Source organism: Haliaeetus leucocephalus, unplaced genomic scaffold (assembly GCF_000737465.1).
Source record: "Haliaeetus leucocephalus isolate CR32 unplaced genomic scaffold, Haliaeetus_leucocephalus-4.0 Scaffold228, whole genome shotgun sequence".
NCBI lineage: Eukaryota > Metazoa > Chordata > Aves > Accipitriformes > Accipitridae > Haliaeetus > Haliaeetus leucocephalus.
In genome coordinates, this window is record NW_010972664.1 from 13373692 (window position 1) to 13399461 (window position 25770).

The 25770-nt window shown below is 41.5% G+C and overlaps 1 protein-coding gene across 2 annotated transcripts in view; it reads left to right on the forward strand.

Moving 5' to 3' along the window:
- The window catches only part of MYH15 (myosin, heavy chain 15), a 46067-nt gene that overhangs the window by 215 nt on the left and 20082 nt on the right, over nt 1–25770 (forward strand). The window contains exons 2-25 of one of the 2 annotated variants that reach the window (XM_010567309.1): nt 1015–1118; nt 1651–1794; nt 3523–3679; nt 5104–5131; nt 6021–6114; nt 7502–7522; nt 8112–8204; nt 9525–9588; nt 9683–9781; nt 11714–11817; nt 12252–12390; nt 12981–13099; nt 14165–14314; nt 15324–15494; nt 16560–16739; nt 18026–18158; nt 20000–20067; nt 21506–21593; nt 21824–21941; nt 22232–22355; nt 23040–23176; nt 23553–23808; nt 24242–24484; nt 25097–25273. In XM_010567309.1, coding sequence (XP_010565611.1) covers nt 1015–1118; nt 1651–1794; nt 3523–3679; nt 5104–5131; nt 6021–6114; nt 7502–7522; nt 8112–8204; nt 9525–9588; nt 9683–9781; nt 11714–11817; nt 12252–12390; nt 12981–13099; nt 14165–14314; nt 15324–15494; nt 16560–16739; nt 18026–18158; nt 20000–20067; nt 21506–21593; nt 21824–21941; nt 22232–22355; nt 23040–23176; nt 23553–23808; nt 24242–24484; nt 25097–25273 — 3011 coding nt within the window. Of the gene's footprint in view, nt 1–1014; nt 1119–1650; nt 1795–3522; nt 3680–5103; nt 5132–6020; nt 6133–7501; nt 7523–8111; nt 8205–9524; nt 9589–9682; nt 9782–11713; nt 11818–12251; nt 12391–12980; nt 13100–14164; nt 14315–15323; nt 15495–16559; nt 16740–18025; nt 18159–19999; nt 20068–21505; nt 21594–21823; nt 21942–22231; nt 22356–23039; nt 23177–23552; nt 23809–24241; nt 24485–25096; nt 25274–25770 lie in introns of both variants that reach the window. The other variant, XM_010567310.1, reaches the window with a different exon arrangement.

Below are 25770 nucleotides of genomic sequence, written 5' to 3' on the forward strand. Positions count from 1 at the left end.
GCAGAGCAAAGCAGGATGCAAAGCCTCTGTTGTCGTTGCTGTGCTGCTGCTCCTGTTTGAGGTAGCTGGTTCTACCAAGTTCTAGTTTCTTTCTTCTGCAAAGCCATTAAAAACCCCCAGGTAGTACTAAATAGAAATAATCTATCAATTTATGGTAAGTAAGTAAGTAACTAGATTTAGAAGCAAGGTGTATTAGTACTGCTCTCACTTCTTTGTCCATTTGAAAGAAAAACACTGCACATTTGATGTTCCTGTAACATGAGATTCTGCAGCCTGACTAGAAGTCTCATTATGTTGTACCTGTACATCTGTTTGATTTGCAGGCTGTATGACAACCTGGTGTTAGCTTTTAGTTTACCATAATTTATTTTTCATGAAATGGATTTGTATGAGCTCTGAGGTGTAGTAGTAAATATAAATACACCAATAATCACAGCGTTTTGCTATTCAGAATAGTAGCTGTAACTAAAGACCTATAGTCTAGTGCAGCTACTCCAAAATCTAAAAAGCCGCGTACATCAGTCAATGTGAGTTATTAACATTGCTGTTTTTCAAGACAAACCTCAGAAGAATGTGCAGGAATAAGCTTAAATCTGATAGCTGGCAGGCAAATAATGTGGGCTGAATTCCATGCTCGGATCGCAATTTTCTGTGTGACTTCTCAGCAAACGCCTTAATTTAGGCTTGGATCTCAGTTCCTCCATCTGCACCCTGGTGATAATGATTATGGATTTCCCGTGGAGGCTGAGGCTTAGCCAGCATTTGTGAAATATTTTGACACCTTGTGCTGGAAGGATCTAGAGGAAGCCAAGGGGTAGTTTCAAAGGGGAGACATTTGGGAACCCTACGCCTTCTGCTTTGGCAGGCAGCTCCCCAGCACTGCCGATCTGCTGTGGTCCCAGAGGTTTTGCGTCGTTTGCGCGGGGAAAAAGTAACCCAGCAATCTCGCGTGGTCGGGCATGGTGTCACTGTTTGACGCAAGGCTGTGAACCCTCGGTCTCCGTAATTTCACAGGGAAGAAGAAATGTTGGGTTCCCGATGAAAAGAAGGCTTACGTGGAAGCTGAAATTACAGAAACCAGCGGTGGCAAAGTGACTGTGGAGACAACAGATGGAAGGGTACAGCACTGGTTTTGTCTGATCCGTGCCTAACGAGGCCAGAGCAGCGAGCTCCAGAAATTACCTGTCCCGCTTTAAGTTCAGTTGCCTGTTTCATGAAATGGGCTGCGAATGGGAAGCCCCGGTAACTGATGCCATGTCAGAATGACGCATGAAAAACCACCAAGGGCAAACCAGCAATGCAGTGGTGGGTAAGCGACCGCCAGCCGCCACGCAGCAGCGGGCGGTCTGTGGGCAGAGGTATGCAACCAGCCAGTTCTGGCTTGGCCCCTCGAGGTAAAAGCCCAGGCTGTAGCTAAATCCCATGGCTCCTTTCGCACCCATACCACCACGCTCCTCACTTTTGTCATCTCGGCCTTCCTCTCATTCTTCCGATAGCTGTGAAAACAAATGGTGTTACGTACATAGGCTGGATTTGAGCTGAAGGGCTTCCCCCTACAGGGGAAAAAAATACGTTTTCCTGTAAGGTGTGTGAAGCAACAGAAAATCCCAGTGTTTTCCAGTGTGTTGCTGTACTTATTTGTCTTTGCAGACCATGACTATAAAAGAAGACGACGTGCAGTCAATGAACCCTCCCAAATTTGACATGATCGAGGACATGGCTATGCTGACCCATCTGAACGAGGCATCTGTGTTGTACAACCTGAGAAAGCGCTACAGCAACTGGATGATCTATGTAAGCGTCATTACAAGGTTATATTTAGAAATCTGTGTTTCAAGTGCAGATTTAATGTTTGAACATGTTGTGTTCTTTGTATTCAGTTTACAACTTTGATAAGTCACAAAACTGAGGGTCTCGCTTATCTTTTCAGGAAAGAAGTTGCTTGGAGTTGGCTTGTGTGAATACAGACAGACAAAACTGAATGAATAAGATGGTGTCTAGTTCTTTGGTTTTGCTTGCTTGCCTAGGAGACAGGGGTCATGGGACATATTTTCAGCCATCAAGGCATTGGGGGGACCTAGTTTATTTTTCCTCTCCTACTATTAATCCATGTCAAAACCAGCCATGGGGATTTCCTTGTTAAGAAACAATGCCGCTAGAGCACACACGTTACTTCTTTTAAGTATGAGCCTTTCTATCTTTAGTTCAGTAATTTTATTCCCTTCATTTTCAGTGCTGACATCTGTCTTGTTTCACTCTGGCCTTTTCCCTTGCTCTGTGTCTTCCCCATGACATCGTTAACATAACTTCTGTCAGCACCAGAACAGGCTTCAGTAGCATCTAATTTTACGAGGCCAAACTTTTGCTCTCAGTTTGCATTCAACTGTGTCTGAAATCAGTCAGGGGAATTTATAGATTTTCTAGCCAAGCCCTGTTCTGATTTTTGGTGTTCGTCAGAGGAGCGAATCCAACTTTTTCCCCTTTCAATTCTGATTGTTGAACATTTTCTGCATTTCTCTAACAACCGCTGTATGGACATGTATGGCCTAAAGCATAGCTTTGCTTGCAGGTCAGTATAGGTAGATAATTAAATTTGTCGTCTTGCCTTAATCCATTTACTGGTTGGGGTTTTTCTTTTCCTTGTAGAAAATAGGACTGAGGACTCATGCCAAGGCCATTCTGGAGCAGGTCCTAATGCTATTTTTAGGGGAAGACACCTAGACTTCACCTGAAACTTTAAGAATGTAATTGATCTCATTAATCTATGTGCACATAGTGTTTGTGCCCATATAATAACTGGGTTTCTTTGAGGATTTTTGCTTCAACCTGGACTAAGTACCCGAAAAGTTACCAGCTAACACCGATTCCCTGGGGTTACAACTGAAAACTCATTCTTCCTCAGAATGACCAGGCTCTAGCTAACTGATGTAGATAGCATAAAAGAGCAACTATAAAGATAGATTTTTACCAACTGTGTTTCTCCAAAAGCTGAAAAAAGCTCCACAGCTTTGTGCAATAACACTATGAAGTTGCTTTCTCTTTGAACACCCACCAGAAATTGCCCCAAGGTGCTCACATCAAATTAATAATGGGAAATTGTTTCTCCTCCTAAGAATGGAGTTTGAACAGGAAAGCTGTAACTTTTCTTTCCTTCGTAATGATTGTTTTCAAGAGGAAAAAACTCTTGTAGGGTAGAAAGGCAGAAAATCAGACTTAGGTCTGTTTGCTGCTTCTTCATTTTGCTGAAAGGGCTGTTTCTGTTTCTGGTTGTCATCTTGAAAATACTTTTTCCCCTCCGGAAAACTTTTTAATATCTGAAGTTTTGATATCAGTTGTCAATTCACTTATCAAAGTCACTTAGCAGGCCAGTAGCTTTAGAAATTGAGATCAACGGCTGAAATTCAAGTCAGAATTCAAACTCAGCTCAGAAGCTGGCAACACCAGGTCCTGCTTGGTTGACCAAGGCTTTTTTTCTCATTCCTTGAGCAGTTTTTTTCACTCTTGTTTTGTGTTCCTCTCTAGACCTATTCCGGTTTATTCTGTGTGACTATAAATCCCTACAAGTGGTTGCCTGTATACAAGTCAGAGGTCGTTGCTGCATACAAAGGCAAGAGGCGCTCGGAGGCTCCTCCTCACATCTTCTCCATTGCTGATAACGCGTACCACGACATGCTGCGTAGTAAGTGGCACTGTTTGCTTTCAAATTTGGGTTTGCTTTATTTAGCCGACATGATTGGTACTGGATGGAAGTTTGTGAGACCTTTTGCAGTGTGCAACAAACGTGCAAATGCTCTACAAGCAACAGGGACTTGGCAGTCAAGTGTCAATTTTTTATTTTTTTTTTTTAAACTCCCCTGGCTGTCCCTGTGGTACTTCTAGTAACAGTAAGCTCTGTATATGGATTATCTGTAAGGTGCACGAATTTAGCTGTATGAACTGGGTGAATCTATCAGTTTGTAACAGAAATGAGGCCATGCCCCAAAGGTCTGTAAGTATTTTCCCAACCTCAAAAATAAACTAACTTTCAGTTTATGCTCAGTATTCTAACACTTTTAAGATGTCTGCATTCAAAGGTTAGTGAAGGGCAGCTACCTAGGGTGCTGTGCACACATCACTTGTACTGACGGCCGTGGGTCTGGGCACCAACCCTGTGGCAATGAACTCCAGATTTTCCTGCGAAATTTTCTCACCCTGACCCTCAAGTTACTGGAAAGAAAGAGTTTATCAGCAGAGGGCAGCAGTGATGTGCTCACACCAGGTCCTGAGAGGCGGCAGTGTAAATCCCAAAGACACTTGGTGGGAGCACGTCCTGATGTCGCCTGGTTTTAATAAAATGGAAAGTGCCCCAGCTGCGAGGGGACAGAAGGCACTGGGCAGAGGGCCTGTGTGTGTGGCTGCAAAGAGATGCTCTTTTATCAGAGAAGGGTGAAATATGGCCAGGCTGCCCAATCTGTAGCCTGTCATGATGACTGGAATTAAAAAAGAAAAGAGGAATTTAGGCTCAGCGGCTTGGGAAGCTGCTATGATTTAGCATTTGCTGAACTTGGTTAATAATACATTAAGGTTGCAAGGTGTTCTAATAAATGCTTATTTCTGGTCAGACCATTAACAGCAGGGACACTACAAAACTTCATTCCAGCAGCATGGCCAACTGAAGAAGAGTACGTATGCATAGCAAGGAACAGCATGTGAACAAACAGCAAAATTTCTTGGGTTGATCTAGCACTGCAGGAGCAGAAGGGTCAGATGTGAGCAAAGACGTACTCAGGAGTAAGAAAAGAAACATTTTGATGACAGGAAATTACTTTCTTTCATATGGTTTCCCAGACACAGGAGGAACATGCATGACTGACAGGTCTTTAATACCGACTTGAACAAAACACGAGAGGAGGATTCAGGGCAGGGCTAGAATTTGCACTGCTGGAGGTCGGACTAGGTGATACTAGTCTTTATCTTTCCATCTCTGCTTCATGTGATTCTCTCCTGTCCTTGCAGGACTGATTCTGGAATAGTTGGTACTCATTTGCAATTATAATAAGCAATTTGTACAGCCTACTAAGTTTGTCTCTTTTTTTTTTCTTTTTTTTTTTTCCCCCTCCACAGATCGGGAGAATCAGTCTATGCTAATCACGTAAGTGCTTCTTTTTTGACTGATTTAAGACTATTGCTGCCAAACTGCCAAAAACTTTGAAGAAAAAACATCCTACTGAAATACAAGTTGACCCTTGAGAGCTCAGCTAAACTGCCTGGAACTTCCTCCAGGCCAAGTAACTGGCAATTTGGCCATCTGATGGCTGCCTTGAGCCCCATGGGAAAGGAGTAGCTAAGGATTTGATGGAGGCTGGCCCATTTCTGATCCCCAGCTGGTGTTCATACCAAGTAGGCATGAAAACAACTCAGCAGGCAGTTAAAGAAGCTTCTTCCAGGGTTAGCCTTGCTGTGGCTGCCCTCTTCAGACATAGAAGACTCCTTCTTTTCAGTGTGGTTGCTCTTGCTGCAAATTATATTGAAGAATGTTGTGCAGATGCATCTAAAGGGAGGGAGATGACCAAGGCAGAAAAGCAGAGGCACATCATTTACTGACAAGCATGAAAGATGGAGAGTTGGGTGTCTCTCTACACAGTTCACATGTGCTCCTGGGTAATGCTGGCAAATTACTGCAGTTTTTCTGTATGTTTTCTAACTCATTACCTGTATATGGGTAAACATCACATCCTCAGTCTGGATGTTTGTAATAAAACTTCATAGCCTTAAAGAAAGCTTAGTGTAGCGTGGGTTTGTACTAGATTTCTGAGCCCAGTCACATGAAGAATTAGTTGCTGCTATCGTAGGCATTCACCTCTTCATTCGGTCAATTTAGTGTTATTTCCACTGAAATGGCCAAACAACAGGCTGCAGAACTCAGAGTCGGTGATTCTGAGAACAGCCTGTGTGCTGGGAGGAGCTGGCAGGACAGGAGGGCGAAAGGATGAGTTACAGCTGTTTGAGCGATGCCTATGTTATCTTCCTCCTTCCTTTAGCGGAGAATCTGGTGCTGGCAAGACTGTCAACACGAAACGTGTCATCCAGTACTTTGCCACAGTGGCAGCCCTGGGTGAACCTGGTAAAAAGAGCGTAAGTCTGCTGGCGGCTGTTTTGTTTCACACTCCACAGGTTTTTCTGTTGTGTACAACTAACCTCACAAGTCTGCATCCCGAACACTAGACCTCGTGCTAGACCTCAACAGGCACGGTTAAGAAAAGAAACTGTTGGGAAAAGATACTGATGCTTCTACACGGTGGTGCTTTAGAACAGAGCATGCTGTTCTGAAGGTAGAAAGGCAACGCTCCCCTGAACTTGCCACGCTCCAGATGGAGCAGCAAAACTGCTCCTGGTTCTGAACAGCTGCTTGTTGCTGCTGCTTTTTTTCTAGGAGTTTTAGTTTTTCATGTGTGTTTAAATATGTTTCTGATTGTGTTAAAGTTGGCCAAAAGATGGGGAGACTATGAAGATTAAGAAATTTGATTTTTTTCACATGGAAAATATTCTACAAAAGGACTAGGATTATCATCTCTCATCAAAATGTCTGTTTTGTTGAAAGCTTTTTTGTTCACAAAAAAGAAATGTTTTGACAACAAGTTTTTTTCAATCAGCTTTTCTGTATTTCTCTTTGGATAAGTGCTGTTCTGCTTATAAGTGCTCTCTAAGGTTACAATGAATACCGTATTTGTGCTGGTTTTTATCTTGTGTTGCTATGAGCTTATTCACTACGAACTTCATTGCACGTGAAGGCTCAATGCTCATTTGTGGTGAATTAACTGATTCCTATGAACTGTACTTATAAGGCCAAAATTTCAGCAAGGCTCAGATTCTTGTGTCACCAAAATTTAACATACATTCATCTGAGGCCTGCAAGGCTCTTTTAACAAATGGTTGAGTGGTCCAGAGCCAGCTTTCTGTGCGCAATAAGGTTGGTGCTCATAATGGTGTCTGAAACCTGGTGTGCCCATGGAACAATTGTGCAAATAACAGATATTGCAGCTGGAAGATATTCCGTGTAGTTTATCAGCTCAGGTCACATTTTACTTTCATTATCATCCCTTTTTTTTTTTTTTTCCCCAAATATTCCAAGAGTGCAGCATGATCTAATTGTCTAAAACTTGTCTGTTTGCATTAACGTCCTTTTATTCTTACCACCTGGCACCAGTCTCTTTTCTCTGTCCAGTTAGTTAGCCTTTTGGTTCGTTGTGGAACACCCCCAGAGCAAAACCAGGTAGATGTCTGGAGCAGGGGTTAAAACAACAAACTGGGTAGGAACAGCACTTGGCTGTTTTGTGATGTATGATGAAGGTGAACTTTGCAGTAATAGTCACACATGCTTTTTTGAAGGAAGGCTTCAAAAAGGTCTGCTGGTGTGTTGGTGCCAACTAGACATCTAACCTCGCTAATCTTTATCTTTTGGTTAGTACTCACATTCTCTCTCTTTTTTTTTTTTTTCTCCATTGTGTTCCTCTTTTGACAGCAACCAGCTACCAAAACTGGGGTAAGTCATCAGCTTTGCTATTTCATCTTTTCAACGTGAAAATGGTACTGGGCTCTGTCAGTCCATGTCACAAACCTCAGCATTTCACTTTGCATGGTTCCCCCAGTGACGGATCCCTGGAGCCCAGGCAGTTAAAGTAGTTTGCTTCAGCAAACTGAACTTTGTCGGAGTGACAGTGAATGCTTTTCTCATCTCCAAAAATCCCAAATACTACAAGCTCTGAGTGCTTTCAAATCTAATGCCACTCTCTTCAATAGCCCCTCTCCTACACACATCCACTTGGATGTCCCCACGTGCTTCACAGTACATAGGAAGATGTGGTGATTTCTTTTGTATGCAGATGGCATAAAATATCAAGTCTACAAAGCAAAACAGTAGAGAGCAGCAGAATGTTCAAGGCCTTTTCAGCACTCATGAGGGGCTGACGGTCTTGCTGTTATACCATTCACACTGTGCCACCCCTAGGATGGAGCTAGATCATTTTGCTATGGAGGCTTCTCTCTATAAGTGAATGCATGGCTGAGTTACAGCTGACAGCTGAGTTTGTGTTCTGTAGGTTATTCCATAGTATTTCAACCTTGATTTCTAGGGAACCTTGGAGGATCAAATCATTCAAGCAAACCCAGCCCTAGAAGCTTTTGGAAATGCCAAAACCCTGAGAAACGACAACTCCTCACGTTTTGTAAGTCTGTAACATAACGTAATGATGTCCACTTCAACAATGGCCAGTTAATAACATCTCTGTAATAATCCCTCCATAAGTTGCTTCTCATTTTGCTCACTAAGACGATTGGATTTCCACACAGTGGAAGAATAACAAAGTAGGACCTAACCAGGAAAAACTACAGGAAGGATTAAAGATAAAAAGAAACAAAAAGATCTATCCTGAATAATTGTTTAAACTGTACATGATCAGGAGACAAGCAAAGCCTAGCTTTATAAAGCCCTTTGAATAGCCATGACAGGTCTTCCCCAGGACAGCCGCTGCTCCATACCTTTATTTTCCTAACATGTTTTCCACTAGCCTAAGACCTTCCCTCTCTCTACAATAGCTCTGCTTTGTCACTAAGTGTCAGAAATACACCACAGTCCCTGCTTCCCCCTGGACCTTCCCCCTCTGCAGACCCACACATGCAGCAGTACTCCTACCTTTGATCCATAACATCTACCTTTTTGGCTAAGCTGCCCCTGCTTGTCCCTCAGCGCTGACATGACCTTGGGCCTCTCCTCATTTCCACTAGGCTTGCAGGAGAGCAATCCCCTCGGGAGCTCTGCCTCTGCCACATCTGGTTGACGTTGGCTCAGAGTTCCAAAAGGAATGGCATGAGGATGGCAGCCTGGGCTTGTGGTCCATGCTTCCCCAACAAACCCAGTTAAAAATGAAATTGGAAGGGGTGGAGAGGGTCAGAGGTTGTAAGCATCTGTGGAAAGCCACACAATTGTACAAGGAGTTTGTCAGCTGGAATGGCAATTAATTACTTAAAATAGTTGATGCGTTTTGAATATGATAAATTAAATGAAAACTACTAAATTTTTATGAAATTTGGGGGGGGTGAATATGCAAATTGAATGGGCAAAGCAGTGTAAAATCACAGCACCCTTCTGACGTAAGTAGTTGCATATGAGTTAAGACTGCAGATGAGGAGGAGTCAAAAAAGGAGCCTGTGTGTCTCATGCTCGGGCTTATTGCTCCAAGTCCTGCATTACGCTAAACCTGCATCGTGAAACTGGAAGCTACGTGCATTCCCATATCTTAGCCTGGCAGATAAGTGCATTGTTATCCTTCTCCCACGAGCTGATTACATAGCTGTATATATAGATTTAGGCTTGGAAAGGTGTAATATCATTGTTTGATACTTCTCATTGAAAATCTGCCTGTGCAAAGTCAAGGAGTTAGCATAAGCTGATTCTTTGGGCCAAATGATTGCTTTCAAGCAGCATCCTTTGTTTCCCTCTGCGTATACTACATGCACTAATTAGAATATTCTTCTGTGTGAATTAGGGTAAATTTATCCGAATCCATTTTGGAACCACAGGCAAGCTGTCATCTGCTGATATTGAGATTTGTAAGCAGCAAACTCTCTCCTTTTTAAAAAAATACAATTGCTCATCTGAAAGCTTGGAGAGCCTTTCTCACTGAATTTTTCTTTGTGCAACTAGATTTACTGGAGAAATCCCGAGTGATTTTCCAGCAACCGGGTGAAAGAGACTATCACATCTTCTACCAAATCCTGTCAGGAAAGAAACCAGAATTACTGGGTAAGCATTACGTGGGTCTACAGATTTTAAGAACCAACTTTAGCTGAATAGACAGTGGCTGAGGTGGGGGCAGGGGGCACACCTGTATTCAGAAAGATGCTTACGCTTCCACTTGAGAAAACTGAACTTCCGCTGTCAAATACACTCTTTTAAAGATGCTGTTCCAACGGCAGCAACAGACACCATTTTTCTGTGATATACTGACGCAGGTACCCTATAAAGTGAAGTGATTTACAGATTAGACTAAGGGAATGAGACTCACACAGGACTTTTAAAACAGAGCATTATAAAGGCAAAAAAAAGTCACACTGAATTTGTGTAATCCAAGGTCTTGAAATATCTGGAAAATGCTACACCTCCAAAAGCATTTATGGCGATAAAATTTTAATTATCCAGATTTTCACATATGAGGAGATTTGCTTATAGGTCCATGAAGAAAAGCCAGTTCCCTCTTTCTGCCCCAAGTGCCAAAACTGGCATCCTAGCATGTTCTGTAGCAAGGGAGGATATGCAAAATCTGCCTGCCACCGATTGTGTGGCTACTACCCCTTTCAAGTTTTCCCTGGCTGAATGTGGTCCCGTAAACCTGCTGGAGAAAAGCAGAGAGCAGATGAGGTCTCTCTGCTCCCATCTCCTAATGCTTTGAATAAAACCTTCACCAGTTACTTAAGTGATGTGGTTTGCTGACTTTAATCTGTGCTCTGGAGAAACACATTTTATAAAATGCGTTGAAGAGTCACTTTATTGCTGCACTAAATTGCTATTAAGTCATAGCAATCGTAATCTGTTTTGAAGTCTTATTATCCTGACAGTGCGTGGTCAAGTCCCTAATCCTCTTAGCTTTTACGTGGCCTAATTAATGACGATTACAGGAAAGATTTCAAGGAAGCATTGCAGTGAGATTCTTGTGTGAATCCCTGTGCTGGGAAAACATGGTCTTTCTCATAAACTGTCTGTATACTCTACAACAGCATGCACCTTTCTGGCCATGTCTACAGGCTCTTGAAGAGGCTGAAACCAATGATGACTTCTGTTTTGTAGATGAGAAATTTATGCGTTTGTATATAAACACATACATATCTAAATATATATAAGTATAAATATAGCAAAATATAAATGTAGATAAATGAATACGTAACATAGTCACTACACAGCAAAGACAAACTTACAGAGAATATGATTTTATATACACATATATTGATAGACATATATGTATTTACATACATACATATTTAGACATGTAGGTATGTGTGTGTATGTATATAAAAGATTGAAATCTAGACCAAATCTGGGTCTGCTGAATGTGGGTGAAACTTTCTGTTGATTTAGAGAAGCAGGACTCTCTCTATTGTTTTGGAGCCAGCTAACTTTCTAGAAAACAATTCTACATTTTGGGGGTTTGATATGAAGGGAAAGGAAAGAGGAGAGAAAGAGAGAGCCATATTCAGACTTCTGTTCATCAAGAGCCAAGTGTCTTCTGCAAAGAGTCCTGGAAGTCGCTATTTTGTGAGTCTGTTATAAAAGAGGGGAACCATGCCCATTGCCCCTGTCTTGGATCATACTGAAATCTTTTTCTCCTCTGTACTAAGATGGGATTTTTACACAGGCACACAAGGCAGAAAGTAGGGCTATAAGGGAAATTACGAACTCAGTATACTGCAAAACATGCTTAATAGGTGTGTATGCAGTATTTCCATATTCTTTTCATTCACACTTTCTCTAAATCTTGGTCTTCAGACTTGAATAGTAGAATGAGAGTTGGTTGCTGCCCTGCAGTTGTAAAAACAACCAAAAAACCAAAAACAACAACAAAAAAACAATTTTATACACAGTTGCACAGAGGCAAATGTATGTCAGAGTTGATCTTTCCATCTCCATTTTTTGGGGGTATCCTGAGTGGATGGCAGTTTTGACCTTGCAGTTCTTTTACAGATATGCTGCTGGTATCTACCAACCCATATGACTACCACTTTTGCTCACAAGGAGTAGTTACAGTGGACAACTTGGATGATGGAGAAGAATTGATGGCAACGGATGTAAGCCTGTATTGATTTGACTTTGTGCTTCATAGATTAGGTGCATGTAGGGAGGAAAAGTGCTGGCAGGAGCCTAACTTCTGTCAATGAAACTATTGGACTAAAGTGAAAGCAGAAATGGGTCTTAATTGCATTCATACTATGAAGCAGGAGGCCTGATAAACTATTATACTTTTGAGTCTGGCCATGCTCCATGTAATGCCCATGGGCACAATGTTCTTACAATTTTGATAGATAAAATGCTAGATAAAGGGGGCTTTCCTCCTGCTCCCCAGACACCACTGGGTCTTCAGGGTGTTCCAGTGGCTGCTTTGTGAGAAAACACCCCTTGGCAGGTTAGTAATACCTGCCATGCAAAGGGAGATTGCAGGGCTGCAAAAGGCCATTGCTTTTGAATAGGGAAGTGACAAAATATCTGTGTTTCTTTTTCACAGCAAGCCATGGACATCTTGGGCTTTGTGCCAGATGAGAAGTCTGGTGCCTACAAGCTCACAGGTGCCATCATGCACTTCGGGAACATGAAATTCAAACAAAGACCCAGAGAAGAGCAGGCAGAGGCTGATGGCACTGAAAGTAAGAATAACACCTAAAATTACTTACCTTCAAACGTCTGGCGTGTATCATGCACTGTGCTGAGGAAGAAGCAGCCTGTTTGCTTTGATCTTGCACAACATAGCTTCTCATCAGCCAAGAGTGCTGTGCTTGATTTGTAGCAGTGGCTTCTTCAGTGGTGGGTAACCTTACGTAGTAGAAGGTGAATAGACACAGTCAGAGTAACCCTATGAAATTCCTTTTTTGTAACCATTTGAACAAAATGGTTGTAAAAAGTTGTTGCCTTAGCTTTCTCTTTTGTGTCTTCATGTCTTGTTTCTTTACTTCCTCTTGCACCTGAAACTGTCTATAACCAGTGCGGAGATATGTTCTTCTCCCTATACCTGAAGAGTTTCTCAAGTGTGATCGTTGCAGCAACTGGGGTCTAAGGTAGCTAGATGACCTTCTCTACCACAAGGGACAGTGCAGGCACACCTAACACAAATTATTAAAAGAACCACGTCTTTATCCAGTTTCTCGTTGGAAGTGGATGTACTTAATATTTTTTCTTGGCTAGGCATATTTCCATGTAGAAGTTCAAAGCCAGTTGAAACCTTGTTTCCCTTGATCAGGTGCTGACAAAGCTGCCTACCTAATGGGAATCAACTCCTCCGATTTGGTTAAGGGTTTATTGCACCCTAGAGTGAAAGTCGGCAACGAGTATGTGACCAAAGGTCAAAGTGTTGAACAGGTAAGGAGAAGCTTTCAGGGTATTTGGATACCTGTCCTACCAGCCTTGAGGATTCATCTGTAACATCTGAGAGACAGACAGCTGCTAGAAATATTAACGTGTACTTCTAGTACCTGTTCTCATTTTATCTCCCCAAAATTGGGGGAAACTGGTAAAGAGACTGACAAAGGAATAGTGGCCAGCACTGCCTTTGATAGGATTGTTTTTCTGATGTGTTAGTAGCAGCCACTCAAGTAAACCAGGTGCAGTAAAACCACATGGGGATTGATATTTAATTCTGGATGAGAGTAGTTACCTAGAAGAGTTGAGCCATGGATTATTTATTCACTCATCACTCATCCATTATTCATGTAATTTTAAGTTCTGTGTGACCTCAATCAGCTAAAGGCAATATCCACTTAAAGGTATCTCTTAATTTAGGAAACAAAAGTCCTTGGGTTAGCACTGCTGCAGCTGTAGCAGTTTTGTAGAAGATGCTGCAGCATTTTGGTTACAATGAAAATTGTTGCTTGAAGACAGGCTGTGGTACAGGCTCAGAAACTAGAAAACTGCTGGAGAGAGGTCTACCCTATCAGTGTAGTTGCGCATCAGCTAAAGAAGAGACTTTTGACAGACTTTTCCTATCACCTGCTTATGCCATAGCATCCTTCAAAAATTAGAAGCAAATGGCAATAAGCAACTTGAGCACAGACCTTCCCTATTCTGGCAGTAGGTCTGGACATCATGGTTAGCATCTGGCCTGTGAGCTGTCTGGTACCTAACTTCCACGGCAATGTAAGGGATTAAAACATTTGCAACTTGCTGTCCAGCTGTTTCCCAAGATATACTTTACTAGCAATTTATGTACGTGTTAGTATACATACATAACAACGATTTGGAGAAAAGTCAGCACAGGTAATGGGAAAAGCCATGTGTCGTACTAAGTACGCCTTGGTGATTATAAGAACCATTGTGAAACTTCATTTAAACTGTAAATAGGGACTGAAATAGGCTACTGCACTGAAAGTCTTGTGTTCCACAGTGAATTCTGTTCCACACAGTGGTATTTTGAAACATGTATTTTAGGTTTTGTATGCTGTTGGAGCCTTATCTAAGGCAGTGTACGATCGAATGTTCAAATGGCTGGTGGTCCGTATCAACAAGACCTTGGACACTAAGCTGCCAAGACAGTTCTTCATTGGAGTCCTGGATATTGCCGGGTTTGAAATCTTTGATGTGAGTATTAATGTGTGAGGACTTGGTGGAAGAACATAAAAGATGCTAAGCAATAGCTCTTGGGTGGGTATTTCTTTTTCTAAATGAACAGAAGGCAAAGTGATGAGAAACCTGTAAAGCAAATAGGGTATATGGTTTTATAAGGTTTTTCCATGAATAGATGTAGAAAACACTCAGCATTTAGCGCAGCTGGACATGCTGATAGTTCCTGGGGAGGAAGAGGGTGGCAACCTTTAGCAAAGACAACATCTCACATGCTTGGGGCTGTGTTTTAGGAGAGTGTATTGTTTCCACTCTTTCTCTTTGAGAGAAAGCTTCTTTTATAGGGTATGATATTTCTTCCTCTTTGTGTCTCAATATAAGAGATATGTATTCATCTTGATATAAGAAAGAAATTTTTCGCAGTGAGAACAATCATTCACTGGAACCTCTGCAGGGACTTGGTAGAGTCCCCATCACTGGAGGTTTTCAAGTTGCGGTGGTACAGAGTGCTAGACAATCTCATCTAGGTTCCCTCTCCTACAAAAGGTTGGATCAGATGAACTTTCGAGGTCCCTTCCAAACCGGGCCATTCTGTGATTCTATCATTGTTGTGAAGAAGTGTTTGTGAGAAAAGCACGGCACAACTCCTGTTTCACAGAGTCCATTCCTGAAGATAAATGCTTAATGCTGTTGCTGCTACGTGTTGCTCTCGATACGCAGCAGAGCAAAGAGCGCGTTGGCTCTGCTTTACGGAACTGGTGTGGCAAGCTGCTGAAGGAAAGGCACATGCATCCTGAGAGACCCGAACACATCTGGGCATCCTCACACTCCAAAGGACAGCACATGAGGCAGCCAGCAGCCTGCCTCTGAACTCCCTCCTCCTTTGCCTTTGGTGTTATGCTCAGTAGTTTCTCAACTGGTTACTGTTTAGAAGGTTTTACGTGTAGACTGTTTCCTTCTTGCTGTTCCACCAAGCCCTTACCATAGTTAACTGTGGTGCAAATGCTTCTTTCTTTATCTCCTGCAGTTTAACAGCTTTGAGCAGCTCTGCATCAATTACACTAATGAGAAACTGCAACAGTTTTTCAATCATCACATGTTTGTCCTGGAGCAAGAAGAGTATAAGAAGGAAGGCATTGAATGGGTATTCATTGATTTTGGCATGGACCTGCAGGCCTGCATTGATCTAATTGAGAAGGTACGTACAGGAGTGCTAAGGTGTATTTACTGAATTGGTTTTAGTCATGATACTCCCTTGGAGATGTCCTCAGGGTCCAGTGAACAGAGTAGGATAAAGAGCAGGACAAGCTTATTGCCTTTCTACGTGCAATGCGGAATCAATGAAAAATCAGTATTTGTGGCATTTTTGGCTACTTGGCCTCACCTCTGTAAATTTGCCTTACACATCCAACAGTAACCACAATTTTGTATGGCTGTAGAATCTTCCTTGTTTTTTAGTTTTGTCTTTCTCTGTCTCTACTGTTCTTCCATTTACTTTGTTCCACATGTGCTTAACATCAAACATACTTGTCAGCTTTTCAGGGCAAATGCTCTGTTTCAGTCCCACACCCTGTACCTCTCCCCATGAGGGTCCTGTTTCTTACATTACATATGGATGTGCAAAGTCCTTCGTGCTCTTCCTAGCCTGGAACTATTGCTTCCCTCTCACCGCTTCCCCAGCATGGGATATGCCTTTCCTTTTCTCTTCTTTGTGAGTATAATGTGGTCCTGGCGGGGACAGCTGTCCCTTGCTGTATCTCTCTTTCTGCCTTCTCTTATGGCATGGCGTCTAACCCTGCTGATCTGTGAGGAAAAATGAAATTTTGAGCCTTGCGTTAGCAGGACATTTGGAACAGCTGGAGTAGAAAAGCTGATTATTAAGTTGTCTTCTACTTGATCACTTTCTTCTCCAGGGGTAGGATATCTGCGCGTGATCCTAGTCCCTCAAACAATCTGTCCAGTGCTAGGAAGTTAGTTCATCTTTTCCTGAGACATGAATAATAAAATTGGTGTTGGTCCAGCTGCCTTGAAAGATAAATCAAACCCTTTCTGGAAGTCATCATAAAGCCTGCTAAGGCAGAATTGACATACTGAATAGTCAAAGGGGTGGTTACTATTTTAACAGAATAGTCAAAGACTTCCTCCTCAGGATGAGAAGAAATTTTGCAGGCTTAAAATTCCATCAGATCAAACTTAAGGCTGCACAGCTACTGAAAGCAGGCAGCCTAAGCGTTATCCAACAAAGATGTTCTTAAATCCACAGCCATTGGGAATCCTGTCTATCCTTGAAGAGGAATGTATGTTCCCGAAAGCTACAGATATGACTTTCAAAGCGAAACTCTACGACAATCATCTTGGCAAATCACCTAACTTACAGAAGCCCAGGCCTGATAAGAAAAGGAAATACGAAGCTCACTTTGAACTTCTTCATTATGCCGGTGCAGTAAGTTCCTCTGCTGGCAGGTAGACTTTGTATTAGAGGTCTTCCAGGTGGGGTTTGGCCCATAGTGCACAACAAGGGAAGGTGGGAAGGATGAAGAGGGGAAGAAAGGAACAGTGAGGAGTAAAAGCAGGCGTCCACTCTCTCTGCACCAGTATTGCAACACAGTAAGATGCCACCAGACCCCATGACATCTGGACCTTGGATACACAAATAAAACAAAACAAACGGAGGAAGGCTAATAGTGCTTTTGCTGAAAATATGCCTTGCCTTGCCTTTATCACTTTTCCTATCATCAGATTCAGACTAGTGATTAAATAGCAGTAGCATCTTGGTTCCCTGGACAAATGAACTGACTAATTTCTGCCTAACTTTGGGGATGTTAAAAAAAAATAAAATTTTGACATACTTTTTATTCACGCTAGGACCAGTGTGTCAAAGTACCCGAGGCAAATGTGGTTAATTCTGCTGTGAATGTTTAGTTCACATGTCCCCCGATGATGGTGTGAATGGGAATAGAGTCCAGTACCATGATACCTGAGCCAAAACTTGCCCAGTTTCAAAGCTCTGTTTTCAGACTAGGTGGGCAGAAAGAATTTGAGAGGGACAGAGGAAATTTTTTTATCAAACTAGAGTTGATATGAAGCCTCAGCACAGCAGAGCTGGAACCTACCTGATGCTGTTAATTTCAAATTATAATTGAACATTAAGCTAATTTTGTATTTATTAAGAGAAATAATGCCCATCTTGCTCTTTATCTGTAGTTGCTAATGTATTCAGCCAAGAAAATTAGAATTTCTATCCCCTTGTGGTACTAATAATGGAATATATTTTCCCATTAAACAGAGCTGTGGCAAAGTCCAGGAGTTAGACTTTTAGTCATTAAGCTTCGGTCAGAAAATCTTGTTTATTCCAGTGTAGCATGCTGTTGTGAAGTGAAAGTATGGCTTGTGCATTTTATAATTCAGCACTTACTAGTAGGGTTCCTGGAACACTGATTACACGTGGTATCTCTACAGCCAGCCACATGGTGTCCATGAGAAGATGTAGGGACCAGAGAGTTTGGAAGGAGTGTGTGGGATTCAGATGGTAATTATTAGGAAGAGAGGTTTGGGAATTAGGAAGCAGAGAAATGGAGGGGAAGTGATGAAAAACTGGGTGGCTGGTACTGGTCTGAGAGCAGCACTTCACAAAAGGTCATTGACTTCAGGCCAAACCATAAAGAACTACTGGCTGCTCTGAAGAGGAACATTTGCAATCTCTGGTTTGTTTTCGATGCCTTGCTGTAGGTTCCCTATAACATCATTGGGTGGCTTGAGAAGAACAAAGACCCGCTTAATGAAACTGTAGTAGGTATTTTCCAAAAATCATCCAACAAACTCCTGGCAAGCTTGTTTGAAAGCTATGTTGGCGCTGACAGCGGTAAGCAGAATCGGCTCACATGGGTTTTCTTTCATCTCTGGGATGTGTGCTTGGGAATGAATTTAAGAAACAAAACAATTCTCTCAACTGCAATTGACTCAATGCTAAATGAGGCAGTGACTAATTATTTAGATGCGCACAACATCTGTAGGAGTTTGCCAGTTATACCAAGGAGGCCATTAACACAGCTAATTTGAATGCATAATACCTCTGAGCAATTTTGGCAAGGAAATCTGTGTGTTGTGAACACTCCAGTGGGAGTTTGAGCGTGCAACTCTTCAGATATGCAGGCAAGTCTTGCACAAAAAATCCTCTACATAAATGCCTATGAACAAGAATAGCTCTTGTTTCCCACGCTGTAGTCCTCCTTGCTAGCCACCCTGAATTATATAAGAAAAACAAAGTTTAAGAGAGTGTTTTGGAATATTTTGTTGGATTAGTGGCAAGTAGACACTGGAGGTACCTGAACACCATTCCACATTGGCCGAAGTAGAAGATTTTGCCAGTACATCTTCCTTTTTGGTTGCTGTTGGTTTTTTTGTTTGACAAGACTACCGTATGTCTGAGAGCATATTTAAGCTGTATGCATTACACAGAACTGTTTTATTTGTGAGAAGACAAGTAGCAAGCATCCAGAAAATTGATCTTAAGTAAATAAGACTGGCAATCATTTCAAAGATGTAGCTCTTATGTCCTGAAGTTGCAATCACTTACAGCCTATTTATTAGTAACCCCATTTCTGTAGATGTTCTTGTCATGAATCATAAGACACTTTTCTGAAGAAGCAAGCAGGCTGCAGACTTCGTAATGTGAAGAAGAGGTGGAGCTGAATGTAAATAACAAAAATCCTGCCACTAGCAAATTCTTGCAAGTTACTAACTGCCTATTTGCCTGTGGATATTCCCGTCTGTCACAATACTACCTTGCTTTTCCTCAGTGTCAGGAGAAAAGAATAGCCTGTGCAGATTAGCCTCTTCCAGTCTCAGCAGTGTCGCTTTCAGAAGGGGTAAAGGCTGTGGGTAATTGCATCAAGCACATCGAACTCTTCACTTCTCCTTTTATGTTGACTGTTGTAGACAGGTGACAGAATGCCAGACCTCCTGGGAATGATCTAATGGTCCAGTGTTTAGAAAGCTGCAGCTTGTACATTTTTGGGTCATGTACATATGTTTGGGGCTCCTGTGAAAAATTTGTAAATGTCGTGTGAGAAACTAGCGTTCCTCTGGAGGATCTGAGTGATTTTGACTCTGAACCCTTAAGCAAAATTCAAGGGATGCAAAGCTGCTATATCTAAAATTACAAAGACTCATTTCCCTCTATTCTAGACAAACGTTACTTGCACAAGTTCAGTGTCTGCATAGCAGACATGTGAGAATCAGTGTCTATGCAGTACAATGTACAGTACAAATTTTCCATAAGCTTTCCTTTCCTTTAGCTTTTTCTTTTTCTACATCATCTCACCCTATAGGCTTTTTAATGAACTACAAACAACTCTATTTTGTTAAAAGTTATTTTTCTGCCTTATTCATATTTATAGACTTTCTGCATAACAAGTGATGCTGTGTAGATCTGAAATGCAAATGCAATCCAGAAAGCTTACAGTAGTCTTTGACAAAAATCCCAAGTATGGACAGAGAGCTGCACACTTGTGATGTATCACACTTGATGTTCAGAATGTTTTGTGTAATATTTGAGCAATCGGAGCCTTGAAGTCATTAGCTATGCCTTTCATTCAGAGGGAGTTGCACTATTAGAACAGTTTGTCTGTCTCCCACGCCCTGCCTGCACCACTTACTGAGATGCAGATTGTATTTTTATTTATTTCTTTTTTTTTTCCTTAGCTGACCAGGGTGGAGAAAAGAAACGCAAGAAAGGTGCTTCTTTTCAAACAGTGTCCTCATTGCACAAGGTTTGTTTACTTCTCCTCATCTGATGGTTTGAGTTAAGACAATACATTGAAGAGGAACATTAAGCATTGTAATGGACAAGAAAACCCTGAAATCGAACATTGGAATTTGATTTGGGGCCTCGGTTATTGACCTCAGCTAAGTGAATACACTGTTATTAAAAACGCATGTGTCAACGGCTGCTCCATTTTAGCTTCTTTGAGCATTCAGGAGATTAAGTGTTTTCTCTTCTAAAGTATCACAAAATGTTGTGAACAACCTTTATCACTTATTTTGTGGCTTATAGCTTCATGCATGTCTTTGGAACAGGAACTGATTACAAGTAATTTGCTAGTTCCTATCTGATTACTGTTTGTAATTGGATCCTAGGGTTAGACCAGTCATGGAAAACAAAAGTTGTTGAATGGAGTGTCACATAGCCTCTTTTTTCCTGAGTAGTTCCTTTCTACGGGGACTGGCATGTGCTCCTGGTGGAACCTGTCGCTAGGATCATGCCTGGGGAAAAACAGGGCCTGTGATTTAACATTAGTACCATTTCTTATGGGTAACATTGAGGAAGCTGTAATGAAGGTAAATCTCAGGTAGGGAAAGAAAGTAGTTATCTCCCACTAGTCATGTCATTTTATCTTGTTTGGAGGTACGCCTCATGAAGGGAAATCATGGGAAATCCAGACCTGTATCTTACTAGCTGAAGAAGTGTAAAGACAGCTGAAGGATCACTCGGACAGTAATTTAATAATCCACAAATAGAAGCCCACTTTCCAGCACACAAGGAGCTGCTAAGTACCCAGCTCAGGTGGTCTCATTTATCATCCTGACTGGCATATGAGAAATTTTCAGTTTGAACAGTTGTGTTGATGACATTATATTCCACCTCTGATGGTCTCTATTTTCTGCTTATTAGACAAAACACTTTCCACAGAGCTTGGTGATCACTGGTAGGCACTGAATAGTTGGCATCTTCCGAGCTAGCTTGCTGCCTGCCTGGGAGATGTCTGATTAAGATCAATAAAGGGAAAATGCTTGGCCAGAAGGACAAAAACCTAGCTTTTATGAAGAACAGATGGGAAAGGTGAACTATCCTCACTGAGAGGAGAAGCGACTAGGCAAAAATGCAATTGGCTTTGCAGAAATGCTCCGCAGGATGATACTGCATCTTGCTTGCTGTTCATTCTGTTTCTGACATTTCTGGGTTTGTAAGTAAAACGTGTCTTCCTAAGACTTTGCTAAATGGATGTGGATTCCTGTAATAAAGTTAATTCATACTTTGGTTTATTTGAACACATTTCACTGTAATAATTTTGGTAAGCCTATAATTTTGTGGAGGCTATTTAGAGAGATTACCTTAGTAGACTTAACAACCAACAAACCAACAAAATAAGTGATGGGAATTCCACGAAACCGTTGAAGCTAATTGTGTTCTTCATATGTCTCTTCTAGGAAAATTTAAATAAGCTGATGACTAACCTAAGATCTACAGCTCCTCACTTTGTACGATGCATTATACCCAATGAATCAAAAACTCCAGGTATGGAAAACACAACAGTCTTAAAATTTTAGTATATTTGAACTATGTCATTCCAATACTTACATCCAAGTCACCAGATTGTACTTAAATACTGTCTGTCTTATTCACCTTATCCAATGGTAGTGCTCTTTCAGGACATGACACTTCACATTTTCCAATTCCCTTGGTGAAATGAAGATTAATCCTTATGGAGAAACTCCATTTAATTTAGCCTTGATTTTCCCCTGTAGGTGAAATGGATGCTTTCCTTGTCTTGCATCAGCTCCGCTGTAATGGTGTCCTGGAAGGCATCCGCATTTGCCGTAAGGGCTTCCCAAACAGGGTGCTTTATGCTGACTTTAAACAAAGGTAATGCAGAGCTGTGTTGTCTCCTGTCCTAACCCATCAGTCAAAATAAGCAAAGCATGTATTCTCATTTTCATTTGAGGTATTTTATTCTATTCAAGTATATTTTCCATTCAGTTTGCCTGAACATGGAAGGCAGAATTCTGCTCTTGATTGTGTCTGTGTAGATGCAAAGCAGGAAATTACCTTAGGGAATTTTTTTTTTTTTTTTTTTTTTTTTTACGTTTTGGGGGAAGGGGTGGGGGAAGCAGAATCTAGGCCAATTTTACTCATTGCTCATTTGTTATTAACAGGTACCGCATTCTGAATCCAGGCGCGATCCCAGAGGATAAGTTTGTGGATAGCAGAAAAGCTGCTGAAAAACTGCTGGCATCTTTAGATGTTGACCATAACCAATACCGTTTCGGACACACCAAGGTAACCAGAAAAGATCATCACTGCTTATGTAAAGAGGAGAAAAGATCTAATATCTAATTTGCAGAATAGGAGATTGTGCAATTTCTGGTGGTGGCGATTAATGAAGAGTTAATAATACAAGAAACCAGCAATATAGCAGCACAGTGATATTAATTTTTAAGCTGTGCTAAAGGTGTTTTATTTCTCTGGCTCAAGGTCCCCCAAAGATTTTATTACAGCAATGCTACAAGTGGACACAGCAGCAGCTGATGCTTCATGCCCCCCAGTAAAACAATAGCTTATTTAATATAATATAAGTACACTCAAACATATATGGACCGTAAGATCAATTGCAGCTTTTGAAATGAGGCCATGTGCAATTATGACACGATCCCATTAGCAGTGATCTGGGAGTTGGGAGTTGTGGTTCAGCTGACCTGCTTTGCACCTTGCCACAGTTGAAAAGTACTGTGGCAATAAAAATGTTTGGCCTGTTCAAAACTGGGGAGAGGAGACTCGGTTTTAAAACAACTTTGGAACTGTACAGTGCAGTCCCTGATGCAAGTAGTATTTGGCCCTCTGTACTCGTTTACTTTCTAATGTGTCAATAAAAATACCATTCTTCTGAATGATTTCAGTAAGGTCTGTGTAACTCTGGAAGAAAAATTATTTGTTATGGTGAAATAATATTTGTGCATGTACCAGGTGTTCTTCAAGGCTGGTCTCTTGGGCCATCTAGAAGAAATGAGGGATGAGAGACTTGCGAAAATCTTAACGATGATCCAGGCAAGGGCACGTGGCAGACTGATGCGGATTGAGTTCCAGAAGATAGTGGAGCGCAGGTATGAAGGCACTCCCTTAAATCTTACTGGATAATAGTTATTACCATTTAATCATATGTTGAATGCAGCCATTATTACAGTCCCTAAGGCTATAGCTAACCCTAAATTAAAGGTTTAAAGTGGATGTATGATAAAAATAATGGCAACTGTATATTAGTTGCCTGCAGCTCTGGTAAAAATCAGATTTGGAAATTTTTCATGTCCTTGAAAATCAAGAGAGATGGAGGAAGTTTCTTTTATATCTTGGAACCTAGTACAACTTCTTAATATTACAGAGAACAAAGCCATAAAACTGACTGAGAATGAAAATAAAAATCTCACTTTCTCAATTCAGGCTAAGCTTTAGGGAATTTTGTTCGTTTTCTTCTTAAACCAGGGATGCCCTTCTTGTAATTCAGTGGAACATTCGCGCTTTTATGGCTGTGAAGAACTGGCCCTGGATGAAGCTTTTCTTTAAGATCAAACCTCTTCTGAAGTCTGCAGAAACTGAAAAGGAGATGGCCAATATGAAGGAAGAGTTCTTGAAACTGAAGGAGGCCCTGGAAAAATCTGAGGCCAGGAGAAAAGAACTTGAAGAAAAGCAAGTCTCTTTAGTTCAGGAAAAAAATGATTTGCTTCTCCAGCTCCAAGCTGTGAGTAGACATATATATTCCTATATTTATTGATGTTCTTTGAAACCCAAAGGCTTACAGACTGGAGTGTTAGTGCAATTCAATTAAAATAAGCTGTTGGTCTTGTCAGAATCTTGCAAAAAATTAGAGTGGATATGTTCTAGCATATAACCAGGTGGGTTAGCAATGCAATGTTAACAGGTTCTGACCAAGGCAATGTCCGTGGCAGTTAGATGTGGAAGCAGTCTTACATGTGACTAGTTGTGCTCACCGCTGTCTCATCCTGCTCCATTAGTTACTTGTTGGTCTTGTCTTCCAAAATCAGGAGTAGGAATTTTTCCTTATGCTGCTCTGTAGCGTTGGTTCGGGTTCTCTAACCACATACAGGATAGGGGCAGGTGAGGAAAAAAAAGGCCAGGCAGTCATTGCTGTCCTCTTGCTTGTGCCACACCAGGAGCAAGACACTCTGGCAGATGCCGAGGAACGATGCGACTTGTTGATTAAATCCAAAATTCAGCTGGAGGCCAAAGTCAAAGAACTGACGGAGCGGGTTGAGGATGAGGAAGAGATGAATTCTGAGCTGACTTCTAAGAAAAGAAAATTGGAAGATGAGTGCTCTGAGCTCAAGAAGGATATTGATGATCTTGAAATAACACTTGCAAAAGTAGAGAAAGAGAAGCATGCTACTGAAAACAAGGTACCTTTAGAACTTCACCATGTATTCAAAAGAGGGCATGGATTACCTTTTTGACAAGAGCTACTGGTCTTCTGATGCTTTTACACTGTCTGTTACACAGGCCAAACTGAAGGATCAGTATATACAGAGTTGTTTGACCTTATGAGGGAAAAAGTTTTAACTCTAAGCCTAAGTTTCCCTTTTTCTGAACTGAGTTTTGCTGCAATTCAGCTAAAGAATTATGTCTAGTTTGGGCATTTTTAAATAAACAGTTTTCTGCTGTCAGTTTTCTGTAACCATGAGTCCTTCCAGCTCATCTTCTTAGAGCCTGTAAATGTAAAGCTCATCTCCTACTTCTCCCAGAGAGAATCAGAAGCTGGAGTCCACCACAGAGTGATGCTGAAAAGAATGTAGTACCTTTGAAAGAAATGTACTAAACCCACAAGAACTGGCACACATTGGCTCCCTTGATGGCAATTTCAGTCAAAAAGCCACAAGGGGCTGGGGGGGAGAGAGATCCCTTTCTTTCCATCGTCTTCCTGCATACAAGTTCAGAACAGGCAGTCATTTGAGCCAGGTTATGATAATCCCTTTCTTCAAAGTCTTACAAATACATCTTCCTTTCTCACACAGGTCAAAAATCTCACAGAAGAAATGGCAACTCTTGATGAGAATATCAGCAAACTTACTAAGGAGAAAAAGTCCTTGCAGGAAGCTCATCAGCAAGTTCTGGATGACCTACAAGCAGAGGAGGACAAGGTCAACACACTGAGCAAAGCTAAAGTGAAACTGGAACAGCAAGTGGATGATGTAAGCCGGCTCTGCCTTCATGTTTCCCCAGGCTTGCTTGTCCACCACTTACAGTTTTCATGAGTCTGAAATGTTGCAAAGTTTTGAAATGTATTCCTGTCCTTTTAGAAATGATCGAGGATTTAGAAATGCAGTCCTCATACTGTCTGTAAAAGGTATAATTACAGGAACGTTATTAAAAACTTATCTGTGTAGTTCAGCCTTTGAAAGGAGTGCGATGACGAGGGAAAATCCACTCAGTTTGCATTTGCAGTGTAACTGGCATGAAGTCAAACAGAACTTTGCTACTAAGAGAACTGTAATGCTTGCACAAATGTAAAGCGTGGACTAACCCTTATGTTATATTTCTTTAGCCCGTATGCCCACTGGCTGCTAGAAAACAAAAAATGTAAAATAGGATGCTTGTACTTAAGTACTTCTGCTTCGCAACTTGCTAGAGCTCAGCACAAAACTGGGCTCAGCATACATCTGACTGTTGTAAACCATCTGTGTTCAAT